Source organism: Ambystoma mexicanum, chromosome 1p (genome assembly GCF_040938575.1).
Source record: "Ambystoma mexicanum isolate Mex_15411 chromosome 1p, UKY_AmexF1_1, whole genome shotgun sequence".
NCBI lineage: Eukaryota > Metazoa > Chordata > Amphibia > Caudata > Ambystomatidae > Ambystoma > Ambystoma mexicanum.
In genome coordinates this window covers 102060085-102085429 of record NC_090921.1, presented here as the reverse complement: position 1 = coordinate 102085429, position 25345 = coordinate 102060085, and the positions used below count along the sequence as shown (strand labels likewise).

General features: G+C 47.6%; 1 protein-coding gene across 1 annotated transcript in view; it reads left to right on the top strand.

Moving 5' to 3' along the window:
• Positions 1–25345, top strand: part of SRRT (serrate, RNA effector molecule) — a 413786-nt gene that overhangs the window by 360498 nt on the left and 27943 nt on the right. Inside the window, exon 17 of the mRNA XM_069644249.1 lies at positions 5890–6046. Within this exon, the coding sequence (XP_069500350.1) occupies positions 5890–6046 (157 nt within the window). The remainder of the gene's footprint in view (positions 1–5889; positions 6047–25345) is intronic.

The window sequence follows — 25345 nt, the reverse complement described above, 5'->3', positions numbered from 1 at the left end:
GGACTTCTGCCTAGAAAAGAAATGTTTAAAAGTTACTTGTAAAGAGTTGGTTAGTAACTGTAATTCGAAGCGGGACAGTTACGAAAGTTTGTATAGATCTTGAATGTGTGATGCCATATTCTTAAAAATATGGTTAACATCTTTTCTTCCTTAGCAACTTTTTTTGCCAGTCTAAAAGAAAGTAGCTGTGAAGGGATTTTAATCTCCTGTGATTATGTTGTGCTGCTTCCCAAAAGTAAAGTGTAGGTATCACCAGATTAGTCCTTTGAGGATAATTGTATGAGTGTTCCCCAACTGGGTCTTGCTTCCCCTGTTTTGCTGCTAGCCTGTCCTTAAGTCCGTATTAGGTTATTGCCTACCTAGAATAACTGAGTCATTCAGTAAAGTGTGACAGTGGGTTTTACTACCCCCTTCATTGTGAGGTTAAAAATTAATGTTGGTGGGTTTTACTTAACTTGTGTTAGCTGTGTGCCATCCAAAAATAAGTTACCCAAGTTACTGCTTATGTCAATCTGGGTTTCCCTGATTTCAAAAGCACCTAGTATAGCTGTTATGAGGAAAGTAGTTACAGGTTTTTACTGCAACTAGAATACGTGTTGCACTATTCACCAAAAGTATATTGTCCAGTTGACTGTAAGTGACTGAGAATCATACAACTGTAAGGGTCTACGGCCCTTGCATTACTGAATGTAATTGTAAAAGTAACCATTGGTTTTTACCCCCCAAGGATAGGTGTGACCTGAACTGAATGTGTATGAAAAGGTTTTGACTTTCATAGAACTACTGTTGGGTACTTCAAATAAGGTCTATACTTGGGTCTGTGTACTTTCTAGTATAGTGGTGTTTTTATATTGTGATTACATATGTGTTCGTACTTACCCCCTATATTTATCTGGGCTTGCTTGTATTTAAATAAAACTTTACTTTTACAGTGCAAAGTGTTTCAGTATTTCTTTGGATCATTTGTATTAGTTTCACTTGTACTGATTCTACAGCCCTCTCTCCCTCCTAAAATGAGCTCTGTTTACGCTACCATGAACTCCGGTGGTACAGCCTTATACTAAAAGTGGAGTCTTGTACTGCCTCAGTTGAATGGTTTTACTAAGCCCTTAGTTGGACTTCATAAAAACTGTCCTAACGCGCCTATCGCCAACATACCTGCAAATCCTGCTGGTAGAGGTTAAGATCCTGAAGGAAAAGGATGTCCCCATTCCCCAGGTAAACAAGGGTATTTATTCAGTGTACTTCCTTGTACCCAAAAAGGATCTCACCATGTGAGACTTGCACCCAGCAAACAAGTTTTGGGCACAATTGCATGCAGTACCCTCGGGGACCACGACATACAATTAGGACTCCAGGTGTAAACAAAAAACAACTTTTGGTATTAATTTGTGGTAGCAAGCTGAGCAGCCAGGCTTATCTCAAGAGGGAATGTGAGCAGTACAAGGTCGTCTTACAATCACAATGGTTCAAGTAGGCACTTGCACTCAAGGTTTCTTGGTAAAACACTAATTTATTAGTCATTTAGAAAACATTCACTAGAAGGAGGCAACTTAATATTATGCACAAATATACTTCAATAATAAAGTAGTAAATTAGGCTCCCCTGAAATAGGAGCAAAATGGCGTTTCAGTTACTTTGAATGGGAGTATAAAGACACACGTTAATAGAATAGTTCACAAATACTTTCTTAGGCAGTGCAAATAGTTTGCTCACTGGAGGACTTCAGTTCAATAGGCCTAGGCCAAAGTCAATGGGCTAGTGTCTTGGATAGGAAAGAGCAGGTCTTGTAGTAAACAGTAAAATCTTTGCCAATGTTCTCAGAAGTAGTTTGTACGAAAAATAATCTTATGTTCGGTCGCTAGTTGGGGAAAGTTTCACAAACTTTCACAGAGATGGCCAAGTTCTTTCAGTTGGGTTGGCACTGTACCTTAGTATGAAGTAAAAGATGCAGCTGGAGATGTTGGTTCCTGGCAGTTCCTGCAGATCCTCGCTGTTCCTGAGCCTCAGCCATGGGGACTAGAGGGAGGATGCCCGGACTCCTGCACTGCACAGGTCAAATAAGCTGGCAAAATGGAAGACTAGCTGGTGTCCTTCCCCCTGATCAATCCTAACCAGCTCCGAGAATGGTATCCAAGTGGCTTACGAGTTGATTGATGCCACCAACTCAAAGGAAGAAGTCGTCCTTGAAGTGGCTTCTCTGTCGAGATGAATTTGGCAGTTCTGACCTGCAGCAGGGCTTCACCGGGCAAACCAACGGTCCTGGAGTTGCAGCAGCTGTCCTTTTCCAACTCTTCTTCAGTTCTTTTGTTCCAATGGTTCACTCTGCTTTCCAGTCCAAGAGACTCGCCTTTTAAACAGTTTTCTCCCTTTCATTCCAGCCTAGCTGCCACTCACCAAGCAGGGTGACTGTCCTTGCGCGACAGTCAGCCAAACTCACGCCAGAGTGCATTTGGGTCTCCTAGGAGACTAAGCACGGAGTTTCAGGCACCTCCCTCTCTTCCTGCCCACCCCAGACACTTGGGCGCCATAGGCTGTCTTCAGTTCTGAAGTCCGCCAAAGGCATAGAAACAAAGGGACCAAACCTAGTTTGTCACGCAGAGAAACTAGGACCTTTCCAAAAAGAAATGGTGAAAAAAGACCAGCACCCGTTTAAACAAAGGGGCTTAAGGCGCCTTCATGAAAAACATGGCTCCTGCAATTTTTAGCTTCAGGTGTTCGCGGTTGGGAAAAATCATGGTAGTTCGTTGTAAAACTACTGCCACCAGCCATTTCGATAGGAAAGCGTAGCATCTGACTGCTACATGAGTTTCTAGACATGGGGGGGGGGGGGATACTAGGTAGCCCCTCCAGCACTCTACAGGAAGATGGTGTGTGCTGTGTCTAGGAATTTTAAAAAGACTAGTAAAAGCAATTTATCCTTACCTTCTCTGGGATAAAGTACTGTTTCCCAGAGAATGTATTTAAACCTTGGGACAGCCTAAAGGCTTCCCTGTGTCACTGCACTGAGGGTGCTGTGACACACAAATAAAAGGCCTATGGAGTTGGTTAAAACTCCATATCCAAAGAGAATAAATACAGAAAACAAACAGAATTAAAAAGTACAGAGTCCCAAAGTTCAGCAAAAGAGCTGGGGTGTCTCTAAGGTACAGGAATTAGCACATTTTGAGAATTCTCCCTAACAAGTATGTCAAACCACGGGTTCAGAATGACAGCATTGCAGGAAGTGATTCCACTGCTGCTGCAGGGGATTACATGGCAACATTCGATATGATGGATGCATACTTTCATAGTTCAAAGCTGCCAGCGCACCACCGAAGGTTCGTGATAGTGCGTGTTCTCTATCAGTTCAAGGTTCTTCCGTTCGGCATTACCTGAGCTCCACGGGGTTCACAAAGTTACTGCAGTAGTAGCTGCTCACCTGCACAGGCAGTCCATCCCAGGCCACCCTTACCTCGATGACTGGCTAATACCTGGCGATTCGTATGGAACATGCCTAACAAATGCCCAGAAGACTGCAGATATCATTTATTCTAGGGTTCTTGATAAACAAAGTCCAGGCTAGACCCCAGCCAGGTTATACAGTTTCTGCGGGCTCTAATTGGGACCAAAGAAAGCCTTGTCTTTCCCTTCAACGAGGGGGTTCAAAACCTGCTGTTCCAGATCCCTCACTATGTAGCCGCTCATGAGGTGACCGTACTCCAAGCCATGCGACTGTTAAGGATGATGGCCTCCATTTATCTGGTTCCACATGCATGTCTGCGCATGTGCCCAATGCAAAAGTGGCGCTCGAGCCAATGGTGTCAAGCCAGCGGACAATGGGACGATCTAGTAGTTGTCTTGGCAGGCTTCGTTCAGTCTCTGCGGTGGTGGTCAAGGGAAAACCTTCTACAACGGAAAACCTTCACCGCCCCTGCAGTAGAAGCCACTCTTACCACAGATGCATCTGTGATGGAGGGGAGCCACCCACCCCGTCAGACACACAGCGCGTGGTCCCCAGCAGTGCACCCAACCACCTAAACGTGTTGGAACAGCTAGCCGTGTTCAAGGCCCTGAAGGCATTCCAAACATCTCCAGGGTAAGACTGTCCTAGTCCTCACCGAAAGTACTATGGCCATGTATTACCCAAACCAACAAGGGGGCACTCCCTTTCCAGTGCTATCCAGACTTGTCTCAGAACATATGTATATGGGCTCTCAAACACAAGATGTTCCTCCTGTCACAACATGTTCCAGGGAAACTCGATCTTCTGGCAGACTTACTCGGCAGAGACTTCCCACTACCCATGGAGTACGAGTGGCAATTGGACATTGTTCTCCGTGTCTTCGCAGACTGGGGCTTCCCAGAGATTGACTTGTTCGCAACGCCGGAGAACACGCAGTACCCAGATTACACCACCAGGTACCCGCAGAACCGCTCCAAGGGGAATGGTCTCTGGATACATGGTCAGGGAAATGGGACTATGCGCCCCCTTTACCCCCCCACGCCCCCTCCTCACTCCCCTGCTCGGCAAGATCGTGCACAAGATGCACCAGGAACCAGGCAAGATGATTCTGGTGGCCCTGATGTGGGCCCGCCAACCTTGGTTCTCTCTTCTCATGGCAATGCCATGCCCTTACAACATGCTGTCCTAAGACAGGGGGGTGAAACTACATCCATGCCCTCAAACTCTCAACTTGATAGGTTGGCTCTGGAGATCATAGTTTGGGCACCTCCAACTCCCTCAAAGATGTATAGACGTACTTACACCAGACATTGCTACTCCAGCAAATTGAAACGCTTTGTCATCTTTGGTCGTTTCCAAAGTAAGCCACCTGGACATCCTTTTGGAGCTGCTTGAAATTCCATTGCAGTTACTGCTGGAACCGAATAGCCAAGGAGAGGAACACCACATCATGTGCGTTGCTTTTAAGCTGGCTAAGAGCTCAGAAAGATCCTGTGGACTCCCAGGAAGCAGGACTAACTGAGCATGAGCCCCCTAAACAGAGTGTGGGACCCCAGATGCAAGGAAAGCCCATCTCGACAGCTAGGAACCGCGGTTTGTCAGACTCCGCAACCAGAAGAGAAATGGAGTACAAAAATCTCATTAAAATACACGAGAGTGGGGAAAAATGGTCTCGCACTCTCCAGGTTAAATAAATCAAGTCCTCAAAATCCAGCAAAGTTTGCTGGTGGTCTCTCAGGCAGAGGGAATTGGCCCATTTCTGAGAATTCTCCCCAACAGAAGATATTTAAACCTTTGGGAAATCTGAAACACTTCCCTTTGTCACTGCACTGTAGGTGATGTGACACAAGGCCAAAGATGATGCCTATGGAGTTTCAGACTCCACAACCAAAAGAAACTGAGTTCAAAATCACATTAAAATACACGAGAGTGGGGGGGGGGGGGTCTCGCGCTCTCCAGGCAAAAAATAAAGTACTAGAGTCCAGCAAAAGATCTGGGGGTTTCTAAGGTAGAGGGGTAGAGGGGGAATTAGCAAATTTCTGAATTCTCCCTAAGAAAGGGATTATACTCGACCACATTATTCAATGGCTCAATCACCCCTCTCACCCCATTTATACGATTTTACTTTGTGATGTTATCAATTTGGGGCAACATCGCACCTTCTCTGGGCCCCTAGCTATAGACCTTCCTTATTTCTACAGTTTCTGTAAATGTAGTATTCTGTAAACAACTTGGCAGGTTTTTGACCCGGTCACTTGAAAAGGCCTTTCCTGGCTGCCATCTGTCCAATCTACTTAGCAACCTAATAGCTGTATGCATGTCTTGTTAATTGCCAGTTCTTGTAATGCTACATGAATGCTCTGGGGTTCTTGTGTTTCTTGCAGTGTGCCTTTTGATAACATGTTTCCACTGGTTTTACAGCAAATATTTCTCTCCTCCTTCAGGGTCCAGAGTTTGTGCGGAAGCATATCCACAACAAGCACAGTGATAAGATCGAAGAGGTGAAGAAAGAGGTTTCATTTTTTAACAACTTCCTTCTGGATGCCAAGAGACCTGCTCTACCTGAACTGAAGCCTGCCCAGCCTCTGATGCAGGCACAAAGTAAGTATTGACCGAATGGAAATACTTGGGTGGAGGGCAGGGATAAACAATATATAATTGTGTGTAAAGCCTTTATTTCTATTGTATTCCATTTTTGAATGCAGAGCTTTACCATTCTGCCTTAAACCATGACCCAAGCAATGAACTCCAAACCTAAGCAAGCTGTAGTATAGTTGGACACAGGTTGTCTGCATTTCTGAGGGATGTCTAACCATCCGTAATAAGGATAAGATACGGTTCCAACCAAAAAGAAAGACCATACTATCAAAGTGAGTACCTGTTGCAGAAAGGTCAGTGTTTGTTTGGGAAGCAGGTTAATTGACCGATATAGTTCTGCCCATAAGCAATCCACGAGAATAGTCAAATATACACTTTATTACATAGTTGCATTGTGCATTTGTTAGGCACTTATTGTTGAGCAGGATTTTATGCAGTAACCCTGTGGGGGACTGCACCATTCTTGTTGTCTTGCGATTAGGTAACCCACCTATTGATATAGGTCTGTACTACACAAGTTGGTAGTGACTGAGCAGCCAGACTTATCTCAAGAGGGGTATATTTGTGCTGTAGCACCGAAATCCACACATACAAGTATCCAAATAACACCTGCACTCAAGGTTTAGTAGTAACATTATTATTGAACCTTCAGTTTTAAATAAGCAGTCTTTAAAAAGGGCATTGTGCAACAAAGAATCAAGATAATCAAGTTGATGCTCTTTAGAGATGCTTCACACACTTGCTACACCCTGAGGTGACTTCAGCTACTAGGACAGTCTTGGCATTTATATATCACTTTTTGGTACTTGGTAAAAGTCTGAGGGTGTGGAAAGGTAAATGGAAGGAAAAAGGTTCACTGGTTCTCGGAGCATGTGAGCACTTTTAAAAGACCCCAATGAACTCTACATACACCCTTTCCCAGCTATTTTAGTTGAAAACCAATGTATCACCTATGAGGGAAAGTTGGAATCAGTCAATGAAGATCCTGCAGGGAACCAGGACAGCCAAAGTCAATTTGAACAATATCGATGGAGCTGAGGCAGTAACTCTTAGATGGCACAAAAGTCTTGCACAAAGCTTGTTGGAAATCAAGTTAAGGGCCAAAATAACTAGAAAGGCAGCTACTGCAAATCTCAACTGAGACAAGCAAGCTACAGACAGAGGTAAACTTCTGTTCGGGTTGCAGTGTGGCAGGTTCTGGGTTCCTGGGCCTCAATTGTGGGGACAAGAGGAGGACTTCTGCACAGTAGTTCAAAGGTCGGTGGCAGCTACGTGCTCTTTACATTTCAGCTGCACTTCGCGGTTTCAGCTACCAGCTAATGGCACCCCAGCGGATCTTGGACACTGGATGGGCTTCCTTAACTCTTTGAGTTGAACTCTCTGGTGAGGTGACTCGAGCGTGGGAAGTCTTGCTTCGGGAGTGTCGTCGGGCTCTGCCTGGAGCTTCGGTCCGGCTTAGGCGTTGCACTCGATAATGGATTTCTCGACCCCTGGCACTTGGTACCAGCAGCAGCAAAGTACAGCCAGTTGGGGAAGAATCCTTCCTCTCGAGTTTCAGCACAGCAGCAGGGCTTCACTGGGCAGTTTAACAGTCCAGAAGAATGCAGCACGCTTTTCTTAACGATTCCTTCGGATGTTTTGCCCAGTTGTCGACTGTCTTTTATACAAGTTTCTCCCATTCATGCACAGCCTAGCTGTCACTCGCACAGCAGGGTGGCTGTCCTCCAAAGCACCCAGCCAATCAGGACTGGGTACATTCAGATTGCCCTGTTGACTAAGGACTGGGGAGTTTCGGGCACCTCCCTCACTTTGTGCCCTGCCAGACACACTGGAGCCAGAGATGAGTGTCAGTACTGAAGCCTGCCAAAGGCAAAATGAACAAAAAGGTTAAACCTGGTTTGGCAAGCTGAATAAAACCCAAGGAAGACCTCACAGACGAGAAATGGTGAAAGACTACCAGGGCCAGCTGAGGGTTCAGCCTGTGGTAGAAAAGCACAGTGGTAGGAAAACTAAACCACTGCCACCAGCCATTTAAAGTAGTGAGGGTAACATAAAACATGTTAAATGAGTTGGTAGGAAAAGGGGGCCCTAAGATGGTGTGTGGTGGATCTAGAGAAGATGGTCAATTTCACTCTACTATTCTTGTGAACTGTAGTTCACACAAGAAAGAGTATTTAAACCTTATGTGAGATGTAAAGATTTTGGGCACTGCACTGAAGGTGCTGTCACCATACAAAAAGTATATGCCTATGGAGTTTGTCCGACTCCAAAAACAAAGGAAACACCTAATCCAAATAATGTCAAAACACGTGTCAGAAAGAGCCCACTCACTCCAGGGTTAAAATGAAAGTCCTACATTCCAGCAGCGGAGCTGTGGATCTCTAAGGTTGAAGGGAATTAGCACAGGAATGAGAATTCTCCTCAACATAATGTTGTTGTACATGCCTGTGAATTGGATCCTCAACTCCCCAAAAGTAATGCTGTTGGCTTCACCAAACTATTTCTTTCAGAAAATAAGTGTACAAGTTCACCACTGGGTCTTGCTTCCCCTTACTTGCTGTATAGGCTGTTTAGAATACATCTGCCTTGGGTTTTACCTACATTGACTAGCTGTGCCATTCTGAATAAGTGTACTATGGGTTTTATTTACATTGGTCTGCCGGGTGATGTCCTAAAGTAGCGTAAGGGGTTATTGCTTACCTTAATCTGTCTCACTGATCTGAAAAGCAACTGTAATAGTTTATTACAACATTAGGTTTTAGCTGGTATAACTGAAGGTTATTCTAAATGTTATAAGTTCATACTGTTAAATTCATTTGTGTTACATTATTCAGAAATGTATCCTGATAATGGAGGTGTTTACAAAGTGATTTTTTTAACTGTCACTGCATGACTGATGGGGTCTACTAACGTTGAATTACTGTAAGTAATCTGTGGTTTTACTCCCCTGAATAAGTGTTCTATCCAAATGTTTGATTAGGTCTGACTTACCTAGAATTACTTTGCTATTCTGAGCAAGGTCTATGCGTTGGTCTGTTTACCTTCAGCATTGTGGTGTTTGTATACTGTATAGGATGGTATGACAAAGTTCTTACCCCCCCCCCCAAACCCCCCACCAGATATATGCTCTGCTTGTGTTTATAATAACTTTATTTTTATTTTATAATACTTCTTGGTGTAAGCATTTCTTTTGAACCTGATGTATGGTATAGGTTCTTTGTACTTTCCTACAGCCATCTCTCCCTCGTAAGATAAGGCTGACTGCTCTGACTGCACTACCAAATACTCAGGTGTTGTAGCCTTATACTAGGAGTGGAGTCTTCAGTTTTGTGAAGCCCTTAAATTGACTTTAGAAAAACTGGCCCCAATAAGGGGGCTCACAGGTGGAGAGAATTTTTGCACATGATTAAAATCTACTCTCACGTACTAGGGTAGGGCTGTTAGGACACTGCACTTATTTGAGCACACTAGTGGGTACTTGCCTGCTTGTTGGCGTTCATGGGTCTCGGGTTCTCCCAGACCCCTTTTTTGTTTAATATACTTGGTAAAGGTCCCACATATAGCTATAGTTATGAGTGTCCTTGTAATGGCATTCATTTTTATAATTTGGTAACTTTTTTAATGGTGTATTAAGACCAAAAGGACTTAGCAGAACCGATAGTGTGATGTGACTTTATATATTTAATCAGTGTAGTGCATTTTCTGGGTTAGTGTGGATTTAATGTGTCGAAATACAACCCTTTGATTAAGCCTTGCCGCTCTGACTGCGTTACTTAAATCTAGGTAGGCAGACCTCTCTTTATTCCCCCAGGCTTAGTCTGTTGGGGAGAATTTTCATTTCTGTGCCAATTCCCTTTAACCTGAGTGACCCTGTTGGGGAGAATTCTCAAAATTGTGCTAATTCCCTTCACCTTGGAGACCTCCTTCAACTTTGCTGGATGTTGAGAACTTGATTTTATTTTACTGGAGAGTGTGACCCTTTCCCCACTCTCTCGTGTTCTGAAATGTGTTTAACTCTTGTGTTTTCTTTGGTTATGGAGTTTTAGGCCAATCAATAGGCATCATATTTTCATTTTTGTCCCAGAGCACCCTCCGTGCAGTGGCACTGGGAAACCTTTTCAGGCTTTCCCAAGGTTTAAATACCTTCTCTGGGATAAACTGTTTCCCAGAGTAAGTAAAGTGAAATTGACTTTGAGTCTCTTTAGATTCCTAATCCCAGCACACCCTATCTTACAATAGAGTACTGAGGGGGTTACTTGTTATCCCCTGTGTCTAGATACTCATGTAGCAGTCAAATGCTACCCTTTCCTCTCGAAATGGCTGGTGGCAGTGGTTTTACAACAACCATGATTTTTCTCTACCGTGAACATGGTCGCGTTAAATCGCAGGAGACATGTTTTTCAAGATGGTGTCTGGGCCCTCTTTGTTTGTGGAAGGATCCTTCTAGAGTTTTGTTCTCTGCGCCAAACCAGGTTTGGTTCCTTTGTTAATTCGCCTTTGGCAGGCTTCAGGACTGAAGACCGCCTCTGGCGCCAGAGTGTCTGGAGTGGGCAAGAAGTGAGGGAGATGTCCGAAACTCCCTGTGCTTAGTCTCCTAGGAGACCCAAATGCAATCTGGTATGATTGGCTGGCTGACTGTCCGGCAGGGACAGCCACCCTGCTGGGTGAGTGACAGCTAGGCTGGAATGAATGGGAGAGAACTCAATAAAAGGTGACTCTTGGCTTGGAAGGTAGATTCGAACACTGTAACGAAAGAACCAAAGACGAGCTTGGAGAGGATGGCTGCTGCAACTCGTGGACCGTTGGTTTGCCCCGTGAAGCCCTGCTGCAGGTCCAAATCGCCAAGTTCACCGCGACACAGAAGCCCCTTCAAGGACGACTTCTTCCTTCGAGTTGGTGTGACCAATCAACTCTACAGTAAGCCACCTGGACACGTTATCTCAGAGCTGGTTGAATTTCCTCAGTGCTGCAGGAAACGGTATAACCAGGGAGAGGGACACCAGTTTGTGGTCTATACTACAGCTAGCAGAATTGATGATTTGTTAAGTGCCAGCTTTTTGACCAGTCGCAGTGCAGGAGTCCCCCTGACGTCCTCCCTCTTGTCCCCCCGATTGAGGCTCAGGAACAGTGATATCTGTAGGAACAGAAGTCTTCAGCTGCATCTTTTCTTCATTTGTAAGGTACTGTGAAACGAGATTGAGTACTTTTCTCTCGCAGTGAATGTGCTTGATACTTTCGCAACTTGCAGGCCTAATCAGCTTGTGACCCAAAATAACTAGGACTTTACTGTTTACTTACCAGAACAGTTTTACCCTAGCCAGGACTTACTCATTGACTTTGGCCTAGCCTATTGAATTAAATTGACTCTTCTGGTGAACTCAAAGTATCTGCACTGTCTAAGAATAATTGTAATACTTTTATGTTTTGAACCTATTCCTTTTTGCTCCTCCAAAGTATTCTGAATGCTATTTTGCTCCTCCTTCACAGTAATCTTCCTCAGAACCTTCATGAGTGTAGTACTGAAGTGTATTTGTGTATGATAGTTGGTTGCCTCCTTCTAGTGAATATTTTATAACTGACTGTTGAATAAATTAATAAGTGTTTAACCAAGAAACCTTGAGTGCAAGACTTTATTTGAGCACCTGTGATTGTAGACCTCTTATGCTATTTTGCATTTATATAGCGCCTTATATACCATTGGTATGGTCTGAAGGCGCTGGTAGGTTGAACGCCCTTGGGAACCGAAGTTCGGGTCAGTAGAGAGAGTAGGGAGAGTCAACGGTGCGTGTGCGCACCGGGGATGTTTGCAGCTGGTGCGGTATTTGTGAAATAGCTGCTTCTTATCGGTAGGTGTGGTGGTTGAGATCAGGGGTATGTGTTTGTTCTGGCAGGATTTATCCAGACCGACGGTGGCTGCGTTACGGCTGAGAACGCCTGGCTTGGGGGTGTGTAACCATCAGTGTTTACTTGGAATGATGGGGAGTGAGCGGGAGATGTAAGTATGAGAACAGTTATACTGAATGGTGTCATAGGATCTGTGTTCTACTTGAGTGGTGATGTAAAGAAGAGAGTAAGCGTGGGGTGTGATATGGGTTTCATGCTCTTTCAAATGTTCCCTGCATTCCAGACCATACTATGTACGTCGCGCAGTTCTATGCACTCCAGTCCGTTCTATGTACTTTTATTCATTCCATGCGTCCCCGTCTGTGCTACACAGTCCGGTCTGCTCGATGCACTCATGCATTCCAGTCTGCCCCGCGTGCTCCAGTCTGCCCCACGCATACAGTCCTGTCTGCCCCTGTATTTCGTATTCACCCACCCTACGGCGTCACCCGCTCCCCTGCGATCCCGGCACTCGCGCGTTCCCGGGTTAGGAAAGGAAACAAAGGTTAACCAGTTTCTCCAAACAGGTAAGCACTTTACAATCCCCCAATGAAATATAGGTTAACCCTTTCCCAGCTATACAAGTAACTTATGCATGACTTATTGAGGGACAGATGAACACAGCCAGGACAGGCAATGTCAATTAGTCTAGGGAAGCTGAGGCACTTCTTGAAGATAGCACAGAAGTCTTGCGCAATGAGTTTGCAGTCAAAAGAATCCCTGTTGGGCCACAAGCTGGGAGGCTTGTGAAAAGCAAAGATGCAAGCAACTGCAAAGGGCAGCCATGCAAGTCTTAAGTGAGAGCAAGCAAGCTACACACAACCAGAAGTACCCCTAGTTGCACAGTACCTTGAGTCTGAAGAAAAGGTTCCAGCTGGCTTCTGTTCTTGTTGTAGTCCTGCAGATCCTGTTCCTGGGCCTCAGTCTGGATAAGAGGGCGAACGTTTGGGGACTCCTACACTACAGTTTGAAGGTCAGCAGTAGCAATGGGCACACTCCAGATTAGCAGCACTTCACGGTTTCAGCTACTCGCAAATAGCACCACTGCAGTTCTTGCACACCTTGTGGGCTCGCCTTGCTTCTGGGGTTCAGCATTCTATTGAGGTGGCTCAGGCTTGGGTAGTCCTGCTTCGAGGGAGTCCGGAGGATCGGCGCAATCCTGCATCACGACCCAGGATCGCTAAACCTGTAGGCCTGACTCCGGCAGCATTGGAGTTTAATGGGTACGAGCTGCCAGCAGACTGCAAGGAGGTCCTTCCCAGGGTGTCGTCGACTCCTAAGTGCTACGGGCACAAATGGAAGCATTTTGCAACTTTGTGCCAGTCGCAGAAGATTAACCCTCTGAGGGTCACAGCCCCCAAGTCCTACCGTACTCTTTATCATTGGCTAAGACAGGGCTGGCACACGCCTCCATCAAAGGGCATCTAGCGGCTATCTCATGCTACACCATGTCGCCGGGACTCTTGCCTTTGCTCAGTGTCTAGTGAAGGAGTACATTAAAGGACTGTTCTGATTGTTCCCGCTGGTGAAGGCTCCGGCTCTGGTGTGGTAACTCAATGTGGTGCTGACTAGGCTCATTTGGGGGAACTGGGGGGGCGGACCTTCGAGCCTATGCATGAAGCGCTTCTCAAGTTGAGTTTTCCTCATGGCCATCACCTCTGCTAGGAGAGTGGGTGATATCCAGACCCTGTCCTGTAAGCAGCCCTATTTGACTTTCCACTAGAGGAGGGGTGGTGCTGCGTTCACACCCCTCCTTCATGTCCAAGATTTAATCTCCATCTGTTGCCTGTGTTTTTTCCGACTCATTTGTGGAGGCTGAAAGGACTTTGAACTCACGGAGTGTGGTTCGAGTGCTGAAGTTTTGTGGCCTGCACGAAGAGTTTCCGGAAGACATCTCAGCTTTTGTGAACCATGGTAAGGCTCTCCAGCTGCATCACTTGTCACCAGTTGGCAAACTGACTGCTGTCTGGCCGTCCTAGAGCCAACACTCTTACGTCCTGTCCCCTTCCCTCCAAACTGTATGGGTGTCCCTTCCAAGGAATGGGAGACGGAAGCTTTTTCACCTGAAAAAACCTTCCCCCCCCCCTTTAAATTTAGAGGCGAGCAGGGGTGCGGCCCATGGAGCATGCTCTACCCTGACTCCGCCCTCCACTGCCACACCTCAGTCCCCTTTCCTGATTGTTGGGAATGGGCCGAATTCACCAGTGCTCCTGGGTGTGGCTTTGGCCATGTAATTCCACACGTGTGTTTTTTGTCATTTTGTCATTCAGGTACTCTGTCCTCAGGCATCCCGCTCCTCCCCGGTGCATGTTGACTTCTTCAGGGTTCAGCAGGTTTCCAGCCTACAACGGGTGATTCCCAACTTCAGACCCCCACGCCCTCTACCTATGTTGCCTTGGCCCAGACCACGGTTGGCAAGCTTGCTCAGCATGTGGCTCGCTGTCCTCTAACGTGTTGAAGAACAGACCAGCCAGGTGGAGGGAGCTCTTCCAGAAGTCCCCTCCAGAGGACCTCAAGAACTTGGTGAAACATCGAACCAGCCCCAAGGTAGGGATGATTTTCTTCATCGCACCCAGTAAGGGAGACTCCTTCCCAGGGACTCTCCGCACATGAGCGACTGGTACCGTCGTCCTACCAGCATGTGCACCGAGGCGGTTACAGCTACTGGCCTCTGGGCCGTGGGATCCTCGGATCCTCCTAGTGAGTGTTGAGGGACCAAACGGTTCTTTTACTGGGTCTTCACCCGAGGGGCTCTGCCCTTGTACCGGCACCATGGCAGAGGGGCTACGCCCTAATACCAGCAATACGTCCGACCCCCAGGTTGAGGGTGCCACCCCTACCGGGCTTAGGCCCTCAGAGCAGGGTAGGCTTCGTGATCCACACGAGTCTTGGACGAGGCCGGGCCCAGCAGGCTGAGCAGCACGTTGCAGGCAGCTTGACAAAATGGCCACTACGCCAGACAGAGGCACCCCTCCGCCATTCCAGGAATTTGGCATAGAACGAGTGTCAAGGTGGGACTGTCCTCAACCAGGTACGTGGCCTACATTCTACCCCTCTTTTGCGCAGGGCAGCTTTCCTTTGTGTCCATATGGACAGGGTATGCAGCAGCTCCCCGCTACCCAGTCGGAACTTCCTCGGCCAGTGAAGAGGTTCTGTTCAAGTGGTTTGTCGGCCCCATGAAGTCACCTGGGATGGGGGTTATCAAAGACGCCAGCAGGGAAGTCCTTCCCACAATGCTAGCGGCACCACAGACTCATCCTTCGGCTCCCCAGCGCAGCCACCTCCTCTGGCTCCCCAGCTGACTCCTCAGGTGGCTCCGTACCAGCCTCTGCCGCCTCCTCAGCCTCCGGCTGCTGTCCCTGTACCCCAGCCTCCGGTGCCAACTACACCTCCTCCTCCACAGGATCCCGCAGATCTGCAGGATACAGATGAGGAGGATGCGGACACGCCATCCTCAGCCAGGGCCTTCCACGAACGTCTTGCTGGGCTGGCAGGGTATCTGGGTCTGCCCCAACCCGAGGTAGAGCAGCCGGCAGAGGTGGTCCTGGCTGAAGTCCTCACTCGACGCACCTCTGCCAAAGTGAGGATTCCAATGCAAACCGATGTAGTCTCTCTGGCCAAGAAGGGTTGGCTCAAGCCCCGCCCAGCCAGTCAATCGACGCCTGGACGCCAAGTACAGGCAGATGGAGGGAGATGCAATCTTGCTCTCGACCCATCCTCAGCCACTCCCCTCAATGATCGCTGCGGCATCACTGTACTCAAAGCCTGTTGTCATCAGCCACCTCCTCTGTGGCACTGCTAGGCAAGGAGAAGATCTTGGGGGGGGGGGGGGGGGTGTACAGCAAGAAACTATTCCAACGCATCCTTGCATCTTCCTCAGGCCACTGGAGATGCCATGCTGGCCGCCTACCAAAGATTATGGCGGGAAACTGCGGACTTCCTCCCTGAACTACCCACAGATAGCCAATCGCGCGTGAAGGTGGGGCTAGCCGAGGCTAAGTAGCCAATCGCGCGTGAAGGTGGGGCTAGCCGAGGCTAAACTGGTGGTGCATGATCTCATGGAATCCACTGTGGTCCATATTGACACCTCTGGCCATGCCCTCTGCATTGCCATGAAAAGGACAGCCTGGATTCGGGCAACAAAAATCAACCCAGACGTCCAGGAACGCATATTAGATCTACCGTTTGAGAGTGTTGGAGGGGGTTGGCGGGGTGGGGGGGTGCTGTTCCACTTCTCAACAGATGAGGAGCTGGACAAAAAGATAAACGGCTCACAAACGGCCAAGTCTTTATCCAACCTTACAAAGACCACACCCAAATCATACACCCAATCTCAGCAGTGCTCAAAGGGTTCGTACGTACAGAGGGTTCTGAGGCTTCCAGGAACGTAGATCCAGGCAGCCAGACCGCTCACTTTTTTGGAACCGGCGCAAGCAATAAAAAGCAGGGGGCGAGGGGGGGGGCGGTGAGTAAGGGCTTTTTCCAGTCCCTCCTCTGCGACAGCCTGAGGGAAAGAAGGCATGACATGCCCCTTCGGGTCCACATGTCTCTGGTGCAGGGCAGGCTTTCTCTCATGCACATTTCTGGCGCCAGAATTTCACTGACCTATTGATCCTGTCTGTAGTATCCACGGGGTACCGCTTCACGATTCCAGTCTCTCCTACCTCCTCCCCTCCCACAGGTTGGGACAGCAACTCTTCTGGCAGAGATATCGTTCGTAGAGAGCCAGGCAGTGGAGCAAGTACCAGCCTCTCAGTGAGGCTTTAAATTTTACTACAGGATTTTCGCTGTTCAGAAGAACCAGGCAGGCCTGAGAGTTGTGCTGGACCTGTCCACCCTTAACCTCTCCTTACGCCTGCAAAAAATCAAGATGGTTACACCAGCTTTTATAGCTGATGCATTGGACAAGGCAGAATGGATGTGCTCCCTAGACCTGAAGGACGTGTACCTGCACGTCCCAATTTGGCAACCCCATCGTTCTTTCCTTCGGTTCAGGATCATGGGCTACCATTTTCAGAACAAGATCCTTCTGTTTGGCCTCAACTCAGCCGCAGGGTCTTCACCAGGCTCATGAATGCAGTGGCGTGCCTCCTCGGAACGCAGGGCCTCCACATTCATCCATACCTCAACAACTGGCTCCTCAGGGCTACATCTCCAGAAGCAGTTCACCACTCTTCCCATGCCCTTATGAACACTCTGCACGATCTGGGCTTTTCGCTCAACCTCAAGTCGGAGCTGCAACCCACACAGACTGACATTTTTGGGCCTCATCTGGTACACGTGCTCCCAGAAAATATTTCCTTTGGAAGACAAAATCTTGGGTATCAAGAGGGCAACCATCTACTTCCTCAGCAAAGAAGTGACATCGGCATGGTGGTATCAACATCTCGTGGGTCTAATGGCAGTGGTTCTATTAGCCGTCCCTCACACAAGACGAAGGATGAGGATTCAGCTGTACTTCTCAGCCTCATGGAACCAGGAGCGGGGCTCTCAATCAGATGATCAACATTCCTCCAGCTCTCCACCCGGGCCTAACTTGGTGATCCAGAGACTGCAACCTACGGCTGGGCAAGCCATTCTGACAGCCCTCTCCGCAGGTCACCGCGGATTCCTCGCTTGAGGGCTGGGCAGCCACCCTGGGCGACCTCTCCGTACATGGCACCTGGATTAGTCGGCAGCGGAAATACAAACCTAAAGCTGAACAGGCTCAGCAGGCTGGGAGCGGACAGTTACAAGTGGCAACCAAACAACCTCGTTATTAAGGATCAACAGGTGGCGTCACCCCCAGGTGGATTTCTTTGCCACCTGGCATAACAAGAAGTGCCCACAGATCGCATCCTGGCAAGGTCAGGGTCCCGGTTCTCTAGGTAACGCATTTCACCTCCCGTGGACCGGCATGAAAGCCTATGCCTTTCCTCCCATGCCCCTGATTCAGGGTAATTTGCAAGCTCAAGGAGTCTCGCCAACTGCTCATCATTCTAATAGCTCCATGGTGGCCGGCCAGACCATGGTTTTCAGAACTGCTCAGTCTCTCGGAAGGGCCCCCGATTCACCTCCCGACGGGCCCAGCACATCTGGCACAGCAAGGGGAAGTCATCCACCATGCACCAGGGAAACTAGCTCTCACAACATGGTAACTGAGCATGTAATGCTGCGGCACCTCGGCCTCTCACAGGCCAATCTGGAGATCATAAAGGGCGCCAGGAGCAAGGCTACCAGGGCCCAGTACAAAAGCAAATGGACCAGATTCTGACCAGATTCTGCCACTGGGCAGACTCCAAGGGAATCTACCCCACTGGCGTCCACCTTTGACGACGTGCACTCCTTCTCGGTGCTCCTCACCCACTCAGGCGTGCAGGTGGACACCTGCCGCACATACCTCGCAGCCTTTTGGGCTTACAGGAACTCTGTGGAATGCATCTTCTCCTCCTCAACCCTATCATCAAGAAATATCTGACGGGACTCGCAAGGATCTACCCGCCCGTCAAGAGACCTCACCCAGTGTGGGACCTTAACATGGTCTTGGGAGCCCTGGCGCTCAAACCGTTTGAGCAAATGGTATCTGTGGACATCAGGCTGGTCAGCATCAAGACTTTCTTACTAGTCTGCCTCGGTTCGTAGAGTCGGCGTAATCCAGGCGCTGGTCGCCTCGGAACCAAATACTACCTTTCACAAGGACAAGGTAGTCCTGAGGACAAACCCAGCATTTCTGCCCAAGCTTTCGTCTGCTTTCCACTTGAGCGAGGAAATGGTCCTTCCTACCTTTTTTTTTTTATTTTATTTTTCCGATCCCAAGGACGAAGCAGAATGCTGCACTGCCTGGATGTCGGGTGTGCCCTGAAATTCTACTTGAACAAAACCAGGCCTCCAATGCTTCCCTATCCCGCTGGATGATCTGCCATCAGAGAAGCGTATGAGGGCCAGCACAAGCCGCTCCCAGGCAACATGCATGCCCACACAGTCGTTGGCCAAGGCAACGGCCATCGCATTCCATGTAAGTCATTGCTTCTGTTGACCCTTGCCACCGCCTGTGGTTGTGTATGTATGTACTGCTATGCATTCTTTATTCATGAGCATGTGAATCCATGCCAGACCCCATGCTGGAGAAGGAACAAGTTACTTACCTGTAACTGTTCTCCAGCATGGATTCACATGCAAACCCTCTCTCCGGCCCCTCTACAGCTCTTCTTGGTCATGTTGCCACTTTACTTGTTACCAACTCCGACGATGGCTGCCAGAGGGGCTTAGGGCAGTCATTGGTTGGGTGCAGTATGACCCAGAGCACAGTGATTGGTTTATAGGAGAAATGGTTTATAAACGAAAGTGAACATTTCTTTTACCAAAGGATTCGCAGCTTGACGACAGGGAATATTTGAGCATGTGAATCCATGCCAGATCCATCCTGGAGAACAGTTACAGGTAAGTAACTTGTTCCTTACACTACCTCACTTGAATGGCATGTGGAAGTGGTTTCTTTTTTACTATCTAGTGACTTGTATCTGCAGGCTGACACCTTAGCTGCAATGCTGCACCCAAAGTTGTTCAAAAACGGCTACAATCTTATTTTTTCACCATTTCTTGTTGGTTCCTTTTGGGCTTTTACTCTGTTTGCATCAGATTTGAGCCCTTTGTGGTTTTGCCTTTGTTGGGATTCATCCCCGAAGCCTGGCCTGGCTCCAGTATGTCTGGAATGGCAGGAAGTGAGGGAGGGTCCAGAAACATCCCTGTCCTTTGTCTCTAGGTGTGCCTGGGAGAAACCAATTCCAATTGGCCGGCTGGCTGTCCTGTAGGAGAGCCACCCTGACAGCCTGGTACTGTGAATTTGCATAAAAAGCAAGGTTTATTGGGACTTAGAGTTGACCACTGGAGGACATCTGACAACATCCAACGCAAAAGAGCATAACCAGCAGCACCCTCCTGGACCGTAAAGTGCCCAGTGAACCACTGCAGCTGTGCTGACCCAGTTTTCGAATAGACTGGGAAGATCTTTAGGCTGGTGGGACCAACTAGACTCGAGACGAACTCCTATTTTGGTGCAACCCCCGACTTGCTACGACTTTCCAAGGCTGCAGAAGCCCAATACTCTGGATACCTTGACTACCTGTGACTGCATTGTCTTCCGAAGTCTGAATCAAGCCAGATCTTTGGGGGTATCCAGAGGACCCTACAGAAGCAAGAAATCCAGGTCCAGAGTCCCCTCATCAGAGTCCAGGACCAAGGGATCAAGGAAATCCTAACCAGAGCTTTTCGTTCTTCGTTGGCACTGAGAAAAGGGCACCAAAAACCATAAAGACTCAATCAATGGAAATCCATTGCTGCAGAGTCCCTCTGAGTGCTGCTGCAAGAGCCCGCCATACGCCCTCCCTTTAGTCACCACGACCAAGGACCAGGAACAAGTCTACCTCATTGTATCGTGAAGGTATCCAGCTGGAACAACTTGTACATTTCAAAGGTACCGAGGGGTTTGGGGTAAATTATCCTTTTGCCATTTGGAGTGATTCCTATCTTTTGGGAGTGCGTTTTAACCTTAAACTAAGTTGACCTCAACTTACCTGCATTGGCCTTTGTGCTTTCTAAGGGACTCACCTTGAGTTAGGGCGACTTCTCTTTTGAACACTGACTCGTAAGAACATTTTTCTAAGAGCATCAGAACTTTGACTTTGCCCATTGACCTTGGCTGTCCTGGCTCCCTAAAGGCCTCCTTCTGAACCTATTGGCAGCAATTGTTCCCTTACAGGCAGTGGTGGAAATGGAAAATAATTGGTGGGGATCACCCAAGGGCCGGGGTGCGGGCAGAGTTTGGGGGGGGGGACGTGTTAAGCAAAGTTTACATGCGGTACCCTCTGGGAACACTGCACACAACTATGTCTACAGGTGTAAGCAAACCAATCTTTGGTATAAGTCTGTACTACACAGTTTTGGTAGCGTGTTGAGCAGCCAAGCCCATCTCAAGAGGGGAATGTGAGCAGTAATGATGTTACACAGAGGTTTACAATCACCGGTTTTGAAATAAACTCTTACACTCAAGGTTTCTTCGATAAATACTTATAATGTATCTGTCAGTTATAAAACATTAATTAGAAGAAGGCAATTGTATAATAAAACACAAATATACTTCAATACTTTTCAAGAGGAGTAAAAGGAAAAGGTTATCGGAACATAATACTATTATGCTTAGACAGTGCAAATACTTGGAGTTCACCAGAAGAGTCAATTCAGTAGGTTAGGCCAAAGTCAATGGGCTAAAGTCTTGGATAGGTTAAAGCGGTTCTGGTGATTAAACGGAAGTGTCTCTGTACAAGTTCTTGGGAGTAGTCTGTAAAAAGAAGAATTGTATGTTGGGTCACAAGCTGATTAGGCCTGCGATTTACACAAGTTTCAAGCACTTTCACTGAGAGGGAAGTTCTGTCTTGTTTTACAGTACCTTATAATGAAGAAAAAGATGCAGCTGATGACTTCTGTTTCTGCAGATCTCGCTGTTCCTGGGCCTCTGTCTTGGGGACACGAGGGAGGATGTCTGGACTTCTGCACTGGGACAGTCGGAGCTCGCAACTGGCAAACTTCCATTTCAGTGGCTGTTTTGCGTTTCAGCTACTGCACTGGTGGTAACACTGGTCCTGGCTGTCAAGGTGGACTGTCCTTACTTCTGAGGTCCCATACTCAGCTGATTGGGGTTCAGGCTCGGTCGGTCCGACAACATGGGAGTCCGGAGGATCTTCCAAACGCTTTTGGCCAGCTTACAAGTGGCGCACGCAATCTGGTGTCCCTCTCCCTGGCTCGAAGGTTCCCTGCAGCACTCTGAGGAAATGCAACCAGCTCCGAGATAGGTGTCCTAGTGGCTTACTTTGGAGTTGATTGGTCCTACTAACTCAAAGGGAGAAGTCTGTCAATGCAAACTTGGCAATTTGGACCTGCAGCAGGGCTTCACTGGGCAAATCAACGGTCCAGGAGTTGCAGCAGTCTTCTTCAAGCTCTTCGGTTCCTTCGCCCATGGGTCGACTCTACCTTCCAAACCTAGAGACTTGCCTTTTATTCAGTTCTCTCCCGTTCATTTCAGCCTAGCTGCCACTCACCCAGCAGGGTTGCTGTCCTTGCCAGTCAGTCAGCTAGCCAATCACCACAGAGTGCATTTGGGTCTACTAGGAGGCTAAGCACGGAGTTTCGGGCACCTCCCTCACTTCCTGCCTACCCCAGACACTGGTTTCACTGCTGAAGCCTTCCAAAGGCGAATGAAAAGAGACCAAACCTGGTTTGGCGCGCAGAGGGGAAACTCTAGAAGGACCTTTCCACAAAGACAAGGTGGTGGGGCGGGAGGAGAGACTAGGAACATTTTAGCAATGATGGCTGAGCGCCATCTTGAAAAACATGGCTCCTGTTTCAACGTTACCGGAGCTACGAATAGTTTGCAGTTGAGAAAAATCATGGTAGTTCGTTGTAAAACCACTGCCAGCAGCCATTCTCAGAGGAAAGGGTAACATTTGACTGTTACATGAGTATCTAGACACACGGGATACTAAGTAACCCCTCCAGCACTCTATTATAAGATGGGATGTGCTGGGTCTAGGAATTTACAGGACTAAGTGAAGTCCATTTCACTCTACTGTTCTGGGAAACAGTAGTTGATCCCAGATAAGGTAGTTAAACCTTGGGAGAGCCTTGAAGGTTTCCCTGTGTCACACTGAGGGTGCTGGGTGACACAATTATTTTTTTTCCCCCAGCACTGACTCTGGCGGATCTCGGATCCGGCGAGAGCTGGCTCAGTCGCCAGCGCTGCTTACAGGTCTTAAATGTTGAACAGTATTGCTGGGATAATTTACTGCCTGCATCCGTTTGGGTGAATCTAGCTGTTATCTAATCCAAACCTTTCCTTCCTTAAACTCAATATTGCAAAGGTGATACTATATAAATGCTATATTGACCTCAAATCACATCACCTCTGGGTGCTGGAACATGTGTAAAGTATGAATGACTTACTCACCTGCTTTTTTGTTCACTGTTTGAATTGAAGCCTACCTTGGGATTAATGTTACAGCTAATTACTACTTTTTAAAGAATGTTTTAAATATTTTTGAATATAAATAATTATATAACTTCAAGTATGTAAGTTTTACTTGGATACTTGATTTCATTTGTATTGCTCTACCGCTCACGTTGCCCTTCCTGAGAAGCCTTGCTGCTCAGTCACACTACCAACTTGTGTAGTACAGGCCTATATTAAAAGGTGGGTTACCTAATGCCAAGAGACGTCTTGTGTAGTGTTAGGGAGAATTCTCAGAAATGTGCTAATGCCTCTCCACCTTGGAGACCCCCAGCTCTTTTGCTGGACTCTAGGACTTTAATTTTCTGTCTGGGGAGAGTGAGACCCTTTCTTCCCCATTCTCGTATTTTAATGTGATTTTGAACTGTTCGTTTTGGTTGTGGAGTCTGACAAACTTCATAGGCATCATCTTTTTACATTGTCACACAGCACCCTCAGTGCAGTGGCACAGGGAAGTATTTCAGATTTCCCCAAGGTTTAAATACCTTCTCTTGGTGAAACTACTGTTTCCAAGAGCAGTGAAGTGAAATTGACTTTACTTACAATATGTAACACTCTAGACCCAGCACACACTATCTTACAATAGGGTGCTGGAGGGGTTACTTAGTAACCCCTTTGTTTAGCTTCTTTTGTAACATTTGTGACCCTTTCTTAGATGAATGGCTGCTGGCAGTGGTTTACTTAACTGCTGTGGTGTGAATTTACCGCGGTCTGCGTTCGCAGCTGCAGTAAAGCACCCAAGGGTGCCATTGTCAAAATGGACCAGTCTTTTTTTTTGCCATTTCTTGGTGGAAAGGTCCTTCTTGAAATTTACTCTGCTTGCCAAGCCAGGTTTGGTCCCTTGGTTTGTTTTGCCTTTGGCAGGATTCACGAGTGAAGCCTGCCTCTGGCGCCAGGGTGTCTGGCGGGAGCAGGAAGCGAGGGAGGTGCCCGGAACTGCCTGTGCTTGGTCTCCTAGTAGACAGTAATGCACTATTAGGTGATTGGCTGTCCGACAAGGACAGCCACGCTGCGGAGTGACTGACAGCCAGGCTGGGAGAAACCTGCATAAAAGGCAAGCCTTTTTGGCTTGGAAGGCAGTCGACCACTGGACGAAGGAATCCAAAGAATAACTTGGAAGAGATGCCTGCTTGAACTCCTGGACCGTTGGTTAGCCCGGTGAAGCCCTGCTGCTGTGCTGAACTCCAAATACGTTTTGACTGGAGAAGCTCTGCAAGGACGACTTCTCCCCTTCCGTTGGTGGGACCAATCGACTCCAAAGTAAGCCACCTGGACATCCTCTCGGAGCTGGTTGAAATTCCGTTGCAGTTGCTGCTGGAACGAAATAGCCAGGGAGAGGAACACGAAATTGTGTGCACTGCTTTTAAGCTGGCCAAGAGCTCCAGGAATATCCTCAGGACTTCCAGGAAGCAGGACTGAATGAGCCTGAACCACCTGAAGAGTGCTGGACCCCAGATGCAAGTAAAGTCCATCTCGACAGCCAGGAACCGCAGTGTTGCTATTTGCGCCAGTCCTGAGGAGCTGAGACACCGAAGTGCCACTTGTTTGAAGATTGCTGGTTGCAAGCAGTGATCATCCCATTGCTGGAGTCACGTGACGTCCACCCTCTTGTCCCCACGACTGAGGCCCATGGACACGAAGATCTGCCGAGCTGCACAGGAACAGAAGCCATCTGCTGCACTTTGCTTCAACCTAAAGGTACTGTACAGTCTAAGAACTTATCTCTTGTCATGTAACTACATTTGTTTGGTTGGTGAGACTTGTGGTTGCTCTGTAGAGTTGCTGACAGCTTCTTTACTACTTCACAACTCTAAAGTGCTTGTGGCCCTGCTTTGATTTCTTCTTTTCTACAAAGACTTCTAAAACATTGTGCAAGACTTTTACTCACCTACAGGAAGTGCTTCAGCTCACCTAGACTTTTGCCCAATTGACTTCTGTTTAGCCTGGCTCCCTGAATGACTCTTCTTCCCTCTGACATTGTTTTGCCTTCCTTCCAGGAAGGGGTAAACTAACATTGCATTGGGGGGTTACCAAAAGTACTTACCTGCTTCAGAATATTTGTGTAATCTCTAGTTCTTTTCTAATAACATTTTTCCTTTGACTCACTCCTAAGTCTAATGTCCAGTGTCATAGTTACTGAAGTCAACTGAAGGTGTAGGAAGTGTCTGTGCCATCCCAAAAGACGACTTACCGATTTAGCGAAATTGTATATTTTGGAGTGTATTTGTGTTACTATATTGCCCCCTTCTGAAGGCTTACTCAAACTGACTGTTAAATAAATTAATAGTTTAATCAACCTTGCATGTAAGAGTTTATTTGAATACTTGTCACTGTCAATGTGTGCAACTCCCCTAAAGCTCACATTGACCCCTCTTGAGATG